General features: G+C 41.9%; 1 protein-coding gene across 26 annotated transcripts in view; it reads left to right on the top strand.

The window, feature by feature from the left end:
* The window catches only part of BCOR (BCL6 corepressor), an 86,005-nt gene that overhangs the window by 39,100 nt on the left and 33,928 nt on the right, over positions 1-12,977 (top strand). For 19 of the 26 annotated variants that reach the window (XM_083439118.1, XM_083439104.1, XM_083439095.1 and 16 more), the window contains exons 2-6: positions 1,219-1,349; positions 3,003-3,081; positions 4,721-7,528; positions 8,165-8,218; positions 8,647-8,830. In XM_083439118.1, coding sequence (XP_083295244.1) covers positions 1,264-1,349; positions 3,003-3,081; positions 4,721-7,528; positions 8,165-8,218; positions 8,647-8,830 — 3,211 coding nt within the window. In that variant the 5' untranslated portion in view covers positions 1,219-1,263. The remainder of the gene's footprint in view (positions 1-1,218; positions 1,350-3,002; positions 3,082-4,720; positions 7,529-8,164; positions 8,219-8,646; positions 8,831-12,977) is intronic. The other 7 variants (XM_083439112.1, XM_083439120.1, XM_083439103.1 and 4 more) reach the window with 1 other exon arrangement.

Genomic DNA, 12,977 nt, shown 5'->3' on the forward strand with positions numbered 1-12,977 from the left:
GTTCTTTTGTGCACTGGGTAAGATCCCGCCAATGTTGAGCCCTGCTTTGTGAATAAATGCAAACCTGCGGGAATTTGTCCTGCTTAATTTTGGTTGGATCTTCCCTATTATTTGGATTTAAAGTTTCACTGAAAGTTACTTCAACATAATGGGGACAATCAGGCTAAAAAGTGCATTTAGTGACACTAGGTACCATTGATTTCAGAGGGATGGGGGTGTCACAATTGCCGCTGGATCACACACACACACACACTGGTTGTGCTACACGTGGAAAAGAAAATCCACTGAAAAGAAAATGATACATTGCTGCTTACGAAGGGTTAAACACACACAGACAGAATTATGCCGCCAAAGTCGAGTACTCTTACATCCTGTAGAAGTTACACAGATGCCCAACACTCCCAGTGAATTTATTTATTTATTGCATTTATTTCCTACCTTTCCCCCCAAGGAGCTCAAGGTGGTATATACATGGTTCTCTTTCTTCTCATTTAATCCGCACAACAACCCTGTGAGGTAGGTTAGGGTGAGATAAGAAAGCGAGTGCCCAAGGTCACTCAGTGAGCTTCATGGCCAAGTAGGGATTGGAACCTCGGTTTCCAAGGTTCCACTCAGACAATCTCACCACAACAATGTGCTAGACTGTGAAATCAATAGGATGCAAAAGCATTTACTTTTGGGTGGGTTTTTGCTGGTCCTGTTTCTTTACTAAGTTTTATGGGTATATTGTTGTGTGTATGCTTTTGTTTTTGCAAAAGTCTCTTATTTTTTGTATGCCACCTTAAGCAATTTTAATCAGTAGTGTGGTAACTAAATGCTATCATGTCCCAGTTGGTTTTCATTTGCTTGTCTGTGTGCACCATGAATTCCTGAGATGTAATTTGCTTGAGTATCAAGCAAATACCTCTGGCTTCATTAGAAGTAAGGTGTGCTTTGCTGATGGGCGTGCAATTGTTTTTATTTCAAATTAAACTCAATGGGAGTAACATTCTTCCCCCGTCCCGCACAACGTTAGATTTATAGCGTATCTGAGCAGTGCATTCCCTCAACTTCCTACTTTTTGTTACATGTGTTTTAACTCTGGCTGCTCACGACCTTGTACCAAGCCTATACTCCTTGTTAATTATCTCGAGGGAGACCGGTGATTCCACTATGATGTCTGCCCTTCCTCCGCGGTCAATCTTCTCAACTTCTTTTTTTTTCTTTCCCACCAATTAGATTATACACACGTGTGAAGAAAAGCCTCTGTTTTAAGGTGAAGTCATGCTTTCTGCAACTCCCCTGTATGGCAACGTTCATAGCTGGATGAGCAATGAGAGAGTCCGCATGTGTGGGATTAACGAAGAGAGGTAAATATTTTAAGTTTCAGGAAAGTTAAACCACGCGGTGTTTCTGGAGGGGGGGGGCTTCAGCGTTAATTTGTCTTAGCGTATAGCTTTCTTTTAATAGCTTGCATGGAGATAACTCATGGAGGGCGCTTTTATGAGACAAGAGTTGGAGAAGAGAGATGTTATGGCCGCAGACTCTCCCTTCGTGTACTGTTTTAACAATCAGTGTTGCTCAGGAAACCAGAAGGGGGCTTATAAAAGATTAGCTCCCAAAGTCACCTCTTCCTCACATATATTACATGCATTCTCTCCCAATCTTCAGTGTATTTACTGGAAAGCAAACGTCTGTGATTTTTAATGAAACTTATTTCATGGCATGCGTGCTTAAGGTTGTCCCTGTAAGTTAATTATTTTATTATTTTTATTTGTGAAAAAGACAAGAACAACATGGATTCAGGTTTTTAATTTTAATTGGTCTGCATTACGTGGCCTGCAACTTAAGATAATTTGCCCAGCAATTAGATATTTCTATAACTTTCCATAAACTAGCACAAAGGTCAGAGTTTGGCCCCAGTTCAGAAACCATTCGTCATTCTTCGTTGAAATGAATGGGGCAAGTTAGTCATGATTAATCTAAGCCACATTCGCTGCAACGAGGCTGAAGCAGGGCTAACTTTCTCTGGATTGGGGCCTTGTAAAAGCACACCAAATACAGTTTTTTAAAGAGACTTTACAAAATAGTGGACAATGCTATAATTCTTTACTTCTAATTATTAAAATGAAGCAAGCACACTGCTTGTGTTTGCAAGTACTTTTGGTCAGAGTTGTGCGCTATAGAAAATAAAATCAGGACACCATCGGGTCATTTAATAACTTTCTCAGATAGTTTGAAAATTATGAGTTCCGAGACACTGAGGGGGAATGCCATGGCTGTGTATATTGTTATCAAATGTCCAAGGAAGGAGGTGCACATGAGCAAAATGCTATTGTTCTGTTTCTATCCAATTGCATCCTGTGGCTATTCCAGTAGGTGTAGGTTGTAACAATAATAGCTGGAAACAGGGCAAAAATGTGGGTGTTGCTTTTGCTTTAAAAATTGATAGTGCCACCACTTTAAATATCCTTCTGGGTAATGATGAAACTTCCCTTCTGCTGTATGTCAGCAATTGTGTCCCTGGGATTTGAAAGTTGGCACTGAGGTGCATTCTTTTATCTGTGTTTTCTGTGATAACAAGTCCCTGAGCTGCTACGCTGCTAACACACAGATGTATGGTTCCTTCTTCAGCACTGAACAGCTGACATTTGTATGATATTAGAAGTGTGTGGGTTTTTCCTGTCTCTGTATATGTGTGTGTGTGTATGTGTGTGTGTGTACATATATATATATATGTATATAAATGAAAATATACAGGGTTGTTTGTTTCTAAACAAACAAACAAACAAATAAATAAAGAGTATTTACCAACTCCTTAACTGGAAATAAAGTCCAAAAACATTTTTTCATCCCTGAACTCTATAGAGAAAAAGCCCAATTAGAGGGCAAATCTGTTAATTTTCTTCTGCACTGATGTATTGATAAAGGTAATTTAATAGAAACACTGCAGTCAGATCAAAATGTCAAACCATTAACATTGTGTCTGTAAGTCACTTTTTAAAAATATCTCTTGAAAATAGGAAAATCCCAGTTAATGATGGAGATGCTTCGAAAAGCAGGTTGGAATTAAGGGAAGAAAATCACCTGAACCACAGTGTGGTAAGAAACTGATAGTTCCGTTTTGATGACACTGGCTTTTCACTGGATTTTTGTGCTATGGCTTCAGTTTCAAATAACTATTTGGGACTAATGAAAGTTGCTGTTAAACCAGAGGTGGCATTCAAATATCGGGTTACGGTTGCATCCTTTTGTATATATTTCTAGTATCTGAGTCTTAAGCATTTTTTTACTTCGTCATATGCTTAACAGCACATCATGAACACTCTAAGTCATGATTGCTCTAAATAACATTGCTTGGCATATTTCAGTTAGCCTTTTGAGAATTTCAGTGACTGACAGCTGGTAGCCTTGGGTGGACAGAATGGGGTGTGTGAGCCTTTGCTATAGTTTCAGTGTCTAGAGAGGAACCACCTAAAGATGATCCTAAAGATGTCACAGGCTTCTTGAAAGAATGGTGGGATATAAATATAAGAAAATTGGAAGAACTAGAAGTAGTACAATCTGCAGTTTAGGGCTGGCTGAGTGTTTAGGAATGAGATTGGAGAGAAAGTGCCCCAGGGCCAATGCTTTTATTCTAGAAAAAAAGGGTGTTGGGGCTGCGTACCCCTGAGTACCCCGGGAAAAAGCACTGCCCAGGGCTGCTGTTTTTTCTTGGGGCTTAGAAGGACTGTGGAGGCAAGGCCTTTGCCTGCTTTCACTGTAGTGTTTTGCTTCTTAGAATTGGGTAGCCTACTTTCTCTCATCTTGTGTAGGAGCAAACATTTGGAACAGAGGAGAGACCAGTGTTTCTGTTTCTTCTTCTTCTTCCTCCTCCTCCCCCCTTCTTCTTCTTCTTCTTCTTCTTCTTCTTCTTCTTCTTCTTCTTCTTCTTCTTCTTCTTCCAACTTATACACCACCCTATACCCAGAGGTCTCCTGTAATACAACTACATGACGCGATCTCCTTTCCCGCAAGCTCCTCTTTGTTCATATGAGGATGCTGGGAAAGGCAGTAGTTTAGCTCCTCTGCTGGCCTGTGAAAGTTATTAACGCACAATGCTATATGTGTCTACTTGGAAGTCAGCCCCATGGAGTTCAGTGGGACTTTCGCCCAGGTAAGTATATATAGGATTGCAGCCTAAATATCACTTATTTTGGCTATCAATAAGCAGAGGAACAGAAGTAAAAAAAAAGACTCAGTGTCATTATTTGATTTAAATGATTTTTGGAATATAAATAACTTTGCATCTGAGGGTCCCCCCCCCCCCCCGGAAGCATACCTTATGAAATGTCCCTTGTTGGAAGCGAGTACACACATGGTTCTGGAAATCAATTTTTTAAAATGGGACAGTTGGTTGAGTAGCAAAGATTTAAGGATATTATCCTAAAATCCATGTAGATGTTTTGCTAGGTATGAAAGGATCTAGAGACCTATTAAACTAATCTTACTTAAAAAATAATAATCAAACTTGGCAGGACTCAGACTCCACAGACAGAAGAATGAAGCAGGCTAAAATTTTAAAATTTGATTTACTTTATTCCTCTGCATTTATCAGTTTAATCAGCCCACATTAGTTTTTCACAATGAAAACAATGTATTTGCTTCCTTTTGTTTCCCACAATGTTTTTTTTTTAAGTACCTGTAGTCTTGAATAGTACTTGACTAAATGCCAAAGTCACCTCTCTCTTATTTCACAAAGGTGGATGCCACGGCAGTGCATCGCATTGACAGCCTTGCAGCTCTGAGCATGGACCGGTCTGGACTTATGCGGGAAGGGCTTAGAGTCCCCAGCAGTATTGTCTATTCCAGTTTATGTGGACTTGGCTCAGACAAGCCCCGGGACACTACAAGTGCTATTGCTGGCCTTGGATTTGCTCCTGAAAGAAATCCAGAGATGCAGTTCAAGTCTAATCCCACTGAAGCAATTGAAAATGCAGCTGGAAAACCCCCAAATGGCTTCAGTGCTATGTACAAAACGCCACCTGGAATACAAAAAAGTTCGCTTCCGACTGGGGAGACCTTAGGCTTGGACAGAAGCTCAAGCGACAAACCGAGTCCTCTCAATGTCAATGGTGCTAGTTACCTAAGGCTACCCTGGGTAAATCCTTACATGGAGGGTGCTATTTATCCTTTTCTCGAATCACCAAATAAGTATTCGTTGAACATGTATAAGGCCTTGCTACCTCAGCAGTCCAATTACAGCTTGCCACAGCATCTGACCTACTCGCCTGTATGTACAAATGGTGAACGTTTTTTATACTTGCCACCTTCTCATTACGTTTCTCCCCACATTCCGTCATCGTTAGCTTCACCAATGAGGATCTCTGCTGCAACCGCAGCTCCAGCTATTCCCCCTCTAGGACACTGTCCAGAAAAGAGCTTGTCTTGGAAGATGGGAGTCGGTCCCGGAACTCCTGTGGACTCTCATGCCTATCCACATATCCAGAATAGCAAGCCTCCCAGAGTCCCTTCTGCAAAGCCAGCGGCTAGTAATATGCCAACAGACCCCACTGTTCTCTTGTCTCATTCACCGAGACCATCACCTAGAGTTCACCTCCCGACGCAGGTTGGGGACGCTTACTCGGAGTTTCAGAAACACTTTTCCAGGATTTCGACGTCTCCTTCTTCAGTTACACTCCCAAAGCCATACGTGAATGTAAGCAATGAGTTTCCTCCAAGAGTCTCTGGGGGGAAAGCTCCTAAAACACACGAGACAGGCGAAATCTCTCAGCAGCCTACAGTGCATGCAAGGAAAACAGGTCACGACAGGAAGGACAGCAGATCCCCTCCGCTGTTAGAAAAACAACAAACTGTTACCAAAGAGATTATAGACAAACCATTGGATTTGTCATCAAAAGTTGTTGACATGGAGACAACCAAATCTGATCATGTTAAGAAAATGGCGCCAACTGTGCTGGTTCATAGCAGGGCCGGAAGTGGCTTGGTTTTACCCGGAGGTGATCTTCCAAAAGAAACCATTTCTCCTGGAAGCGGTTGCCCTGTCTATAGACCTGAAATCATCAGCACGGCGCCTTCCTCCTGGGTTGTTCCTGGTCCAGGACCCAATGAAGATAACGGTGGTAAAAACATGCAGTTGAAAAACAAAGCATTGGACTGGGTGACGCCACAACAGCGGAGTTCTTCTTGCCCTAGGATGGGGGGTACAGAAGCAGTTGTCAGTAATATTTCCGGGTCTGTATCAAGCGGAGGTCGCCCAGCATCTGCTTCTCCTGCCCCAAATGCCAATGTCGATTGCCCTAAGACGACTAGCTCAGTAGAGACCACTGCATCTGTCATACAGCACATAGGACAACCTTTAGCAGCAGCAGCATCTTCAAAGCATAGTAATAAGGCAGCTAAATGCAATAATCCAGAACCTATCTTCAAAGCAAATGAGAACACCCTTGCACCAACTTCCATATTTTTCCCTCCCAATGATGCATTCCGATCTCCACCATTGCCCTATCCGAGAAGCTATCTCCCATATCCAGTTCCAGAAGGCTTAGCTATAGGCCCTTTGTCTCTACATGGGAAAGGACCTGTATATCCTCACCCTGTTCTGTTACCCAATGGGAGTCTTTTCCCTGGACATCTAGCTCCCAAACCTACCATTCCATACAGCCTGCCAGCCAGCAGAGGTGAGTTCATGACCTACCAGGATGCTTTGGGTATGGGCATGGTGCACCCAATGCTCTTACCCCATACAGCTTTGGAGCTGAAAGATGAGAAATCGGAAAGGAGGTCTAGATCGCATGAACGGCTCCGTTACGAAGACCCTGCCTTGAGAAACCGATTGCCCGAGATGCTGGAAACCAGCACAAAACTACATTTTGAAGTACCTGCAGACAGAAACGCGAAATTGCACCAAAGTTCAAGTCATGGTAAAAATACTACCAAAAGTGACAAGCACCTGTTTGCAGAACCGAGAGAGGAGCAAGATGTGAAAGGTGAAACGAACCTGACGAAACCTAGCTTTCCTGTTGAAAGCAGTAATCAAGCAAGCGACCCCACAAAGCACAAGGTAGAACAAGGCTTCCCCCACAGAGACTTCATTGTGATGAGAGAAGACTGTGGGAGAAGCAATTTCCATGAAGTTTATAACTTCAAGCAAGCCCAGAGCCCACACCCATCGATGTTCAACTTAAGGAAAGAGGACCTTTCCTTAAGCCAGAATAGGGAGAGGTTAACGGTTCCCACTTCCTCTGTGTTCTTGGAGGCTGCTCACGGAAACGATGGTCTAGCTATGTCCTTTTGCAAAATGCCAGATGATGCTAAACAGCTTTGTATGGGAAACACGCAGTCAAGTATGGAAGTCAGTCAGGCATACGCCAAAGAGGGAACTGAGGGCACGGAACCTAATGATGGCAAATTCCTGAAACCTAAGCCATCTAACCTGGCAAAGAGAATCGCAAACTCTGCTGGTTATGTAGGTGATCGATTCAAGTGTGTTACGACAGAACTGTATGCAGATTCTAGCCAACTTAGTCGAGAACAGCGGGCTCTGCAGGTGAGTTCTGAGGCTTAACTACCAAAGCAGTTTTTTAAAAAACACAGTTCACAGTTGAGAATGAAATATGTACAACTCTATAAGTCTATCTTGAACTTAACTAGCAGTGGTAATCTTGTGTATATTCGGGTTCTGCTATGAAGCCAGGGGTATTGGAGCATTAATAGATAAGAATTATATGTAGTTAATTGGTGTAACAAATAATTTAATCTCATAAGCATAGCATATAGTAGTGAAAGCAAGCTGAAGAATGCATGACATGTTTGTTTTTAAAGGTAGTTTGCTATAGCTTGCCTGTGTTTGGCTAGCACTATTAAATACCAAAGGAAAGGCAGAAGTTCTGATGATTATTTCATACAGGACATTTGATTAAAAAGGAGTAGCAGCCATATGTTAGCGGGTTTAATGCAACGTCTTTACCAAGCAGAAATGTAGCTTAAAGGAATAGAAGCTGTAGTGAATTTGACGTTGAATGATGGCAAGTATTGTAGGTTATTTTTTAGATTTGTGAAAGAATGAGTTAAGCCAAATTGTTTTGCGTTGTTAAAAAAAGAAAGAATTAGTTGATGCTTATAAAAATGGATGAAATTATCTAAAATTTAAATGATCCATTGAGTGCCCATTTTAATTACATAGATGGAAGGATTACAAGAGGACAGTATTTTATGTCTACCTGCTGCTTACTGTGAGGTCAGTTCTTCAAATTTTTATTACTAGAATCTTGCATAAACCTTTGAGTTAAAATTTCATTTCCAAGTACACAAAGGGAAGTTGTGGGCCATGGTCGTCTTTATTCATTGTGCAGTTTATGTTTTGTTTCTTTGTTATACCTCTCAAAAGACAATGCTTTTTAATACACATATATAAATAAATATATATATATATAATGTTATTTACTTTTATATATGGAAGAACTGTATATCATTTGTGCATAGATACTACATGCCTTGCATATTGAACACATGGCATTTTAAAACTTTATATAGAATTGCGTGTATCTCAAAACCTTGGGTTTGAGCAGATATTTTCTTTTGGAAATACTTTTCATAGAAGGTAAGCTAAATGAAGTAGCTCTTATTGTGAGGTGTCTTTCTTCCCCATATCAATTCTCTTTCTAGCGTGCAATGATGCGCTTCTCAGAGTTGGAGATGAAAGAGAGAGAAGGCCACGTAGCAACCAAAGACCCGGAGGTCTGCAGATTCAACCAAGCAGACTGGGAAAACTTGAAAGGAAATAATGAAAAGAAACCTAAGTCTGTCACTTTGGAAGATGCCATTGCTGGGCAAAATGACAATGACAGATGTAAGCAAAGTTTTTATATGCCTTTTTGAAATTTCTGTGTGCCTCCTGTAGTCATTTAGAGCAAAACATGGCGATGCCATTACAGTGGTACCTCGGGTTACATACGCTTCAGGTTACAGGCTCCGCTAACCCAGAAATATTACCTTGGATTAAGAACTTTGCTTCAGGATGAGAACAGAACACTGTGGCGGCGGTGCAGCAGCAGCAGGAGGCCCCATTAGCTAAAGTGGTGCTTCAGGTTAAGAACAGTTTCAGGTTAAGAACGGACCTCCGGAATGAATTAAGTACTTAATCCGAGGTACCACTGTACGTAGATGTTAAAGCATTCAGCTCCAAAAAGCTGCTGCACAGTCATAGCAATACCTACTGGGTGATATACAACATTAGTCATAGAGTAGACCATTTGATAACAGTAGATGTCAGTGGGTCTTCTCTGAATATGACTAATGTTGCATATCGCCTACTAAGTTTCCCTTGACAAGAAGTGAAAACAAGTTTCTTTCATGTAAACATTTGTCAACTGCAGCTCGTCCTTTGTGTAGCTTGAAAGTTGTGTTAGTCTTAGTGTGGGTTCTCTGTTGTCTTAAGCAGGGAGAAAGGAAGACAGGAAATGGGAGGGTTGAGCTAAGTCATATAATCAGAAAACCTTCCATTTAGTTATTTGAAGAGTGTGAACGTTAACATTGTGTGTGTGTTGTTGCTTTTTTTTGCAGAAAGCCACTGCAATGTGGTGATCTGTATTGTGTAGTAGAAGCCTGCCCTCTCCCTCCATATCAGCAAACTGTTCTGTGCACATATTTTCCATTCATAGGCTTGTCAACTTCCATCAGACCAGTAAAGAATAAAACTATGCCATGAATCAACAGGGCCAGCTGGTGTGGCAGCACCGTAGTTCTGAACTCCTGCCAGCACTGCTGCTTGCTGCTTACCAGGGTGATGTGGGAGCTGGGCAGTGGTGACGCCAACGCAGCCTGGCCATACTGGTGGAGCCAATCTAGTGCCCCAACAGCTGCCCATTACCTTGTAAAATTGGGAGTGGTTTGTTCTTTATTTTGGCTGTATTCTTCCCACCATTAGAAAGGAAGAAGTACCTGCTAATTTCTAGTAATTTCAGCAGCAGTAAGTGTGCAATGAACAAAAAGATTGGAGGGTTTGTCACCTCAGTGTATCCAAACCTCTTCAGATGTGATAACCTATTACTTCTCCCTTCCCACAAACTTGCTAATAGAAAAATGGGTGTTCTTTAGAGTGTGTGTAACTTTGTTTGGGCTGGTCTGCCATGGCTGGTAAACTGAGTCAATAAGAGATGTTAGTTACAAGTTGCTAAGTTGCCATCTCATAATGGGTTAGCCACAAATTCATATATTCATCTATAAAATTCAGATCTACAGGCAATGATTTGTGCGCTTCCAATTGGCGCACAACTGCGCATGCGTGCCTGGGAAAAGGGGGCAGGGTGGGGGCATAACAGAGTGGAGCGGGCTTATGTGCGCTTCAGCAATGTGTGTGGGGGGGCAGGCAGGAACGTAACCCCTTTTGTTGCCTGTATTTGATAAACACTGTTAATCCAGCATAGAACAAGGTTGGGGAGCGCTTGGCTAGGCTAAGACTCTTGAAGAGAGTCTTCTCTTCTCAGCTATGCTCAGCAGAGTTCAGGTAGTTGAAGAATGCATCCTAGGCTTCCTTCTGAACCTGGAGACCTGATGCCCCATTCTGCTTGCTCCTCCTCCTCCTTTCTGTGGCTTCCTTCAGTTTCAGTAACTGCTTGTGTTTCAGTGCACTCCCCATGAGCCCTGAAAACTCAAAAGTGCTGTTCAGTTAAAAGGAAAGCAGTTGCAGTCTGTGTCTATTCCCCCAGCTGATACGGTGGGTGGAGGGGCGATTCATACACATCCTCATCAAGCAATAGGGTGAAGGGAAGAGCTGTCTTTTTCAGAGGCAGCTGCAGCCCAAGAAACTAATGGTGTGAGGAAGGGAGGGAAGGACAAATCAGGGTTTGAATAAAAGAAGGAAGGAGACAAAAAGGTCTCTCAACATGGAGGTTGATTGGGTGCATAGCATGCTGCAGGGAGGCAAACACAAGTTTTGTGAAGGGAGCACCACGTTGCTGTGATCCTGCGGGTGCGGATGTGAGGACGAATTCTGTTGGAATGGGTTATCTAGGAACACAATTCAGGTTATTTACTCCACTGCAACTGTTCTTGTATGCATGCAAGTGTCAAGCTTTATGTAAGATTGAGCGTAACTTGACACTTTACGTTATCCAGCAGTGGCATTTTTTTCTTCCAAGTTGACATTTACTCCCTGCTATGATGCCTCATTCTTCAAGGCACCGTTGTTTCAAAGGCACTGAAATCTTTGGGATGTTGTTGTTATTAAAATTATTTTTTATTATTGACAACACCAACAACATCTCAAAGATTTCAGTAGTTGCTATTACTATTATTTTTTATTATTGAGTGGTTTCTCTAAAAAAAAAGGAGTGGCCAAAACAAAATCAGTGGAATTCAAACTCAATGAACACCAGGCAGTATAAACAGTTTTTATAGCCTGCCTAAAACTAGGGAGTGAGTGCCACAAATAGGATGCACCAATCTAGCCTCTCTTGAGGATGGAGCGTACAACAGGGTCCCTGAAAATGAAAATGGGCATTGTATGTTTTCTGTTATTTTCATTTGCTTTTGCAAAAGGTGAGCGGGGTGGAGTATCTGCACTTTTAGGTTTGCTGAACTAACAGGATTTTATCAGTTCTTTAAAATTTGCAGTATTTAGAACACCTGTGCGCAAGAAACAAATAGTTGATAAAATGGATTACACTATGTCTTGGAGCCAGATTACATATTGCTGTTGCCAGGGGATTGGCATCCTGTGGCAAGGTTTTCATTTCCTGTGGCTATTAGATTCAGCTTTACTCACTGCATCAATCAGGGCCATCAGGAGAATTTTCCTGCTTCAGCTCCACACAATTGGTGGCCATTGAAGGGGGAGGGGCAGGACAACTCACTACCTGATTATCTTGATGCACACAGTAAATACTATCAAATGTTATCTCTGCAGGGAGGCAAAGGTGCCATAGGGTTGTTGATCCCCACAGTGACTGTCCTATATAGCTCGGTTCTTAACTTGCGTGTAATGTGATTAACTTCAGGTTACTTTGACGTGGCAGTTTGTGATTTTTGTTTATGTGTGGACTGATAAGGTGTTTACAAAATAAAAGTTTTGTGCACATCACAGGGCTTAGCTTTGCAAAAAAGTTTCAACACACAAAGGCTGGAATCTTGTCAATTCTGTTCAGCTTAGGCCTTAGGGAATAGACATACAGTGGTACCTCAGAAGTTGAATGGAATCTGTTCCGGAAGTCCATTCGACTTCCAATACGTTCGAAAACCAAAGCACGGCTTCTGATTGGCTGCAGGAAGCTCTTGCAGCCATCCGGAAGCCGCAGAAGCCACATTGGACATTCGGGTTCCAAAAAACATTTGCAAACCAGAACACTTACTTCTGGGTTTGCGGCGTTTGGGAGCCAAAGCGTTTGACTCACAAGGCATTTGTGAACCAAGGTATGACTGTATTGATTTCAGCAAAACGAAAGAATGAGACTACTGCAGACTAAGCCGTCTGAAGGTGGCAAAGGAAGGCTGATTGCATAAAGTTTTTAAAAATTATTAAACAAATTAATACCAATGTGGTAGACGAGATGCTTAAAAGTGCATTTTTCTTTGATGTGGTGATGTCTATGGCTACTATGCCTGCAAAGCACGGAAAGTTTTCACAGCATCACTACAAAATTTGCCACGTCTATTCACTTTTTGCTCCTTGCAACAGCAGCTAGTAAAGACAGCTGAGCAGACAGCCTTTAGCATTAGGTTTTTGGTACTTCAGGGCATTTTGAACCTAAGCACCTGACATTCATCATGCCAATTGGCATAAGTACCTGATGTGGTCAGAAAGTTTTCAGGTTCAGCTTTTCCCATGGAGAGTTGCTGTTATTCAGTTGATCAGTATCTTACATCTAATGTTACCACGTTTATAGTCAGTCTTGAGAGCCTTAAATCTGGATAACATTTTGATCTTTAGTAGCATAGCTGGGAGCTTAACAAAACATTGCAGTGTGGAGTATTCCTATTCAGGATTCCAGCCAGCCATG

Source organism: Podarcis tiliguerta, assembly GCF_965153285.1.
Source record: "Podarcis tiliguerta genome assembly, chromosome: 4".
NCBI lineage: Eukaryota > Metazoa > Chordata > Lepidosauria > Squamata > Lacertidae > Podarcis > Podarcis tiliguerta.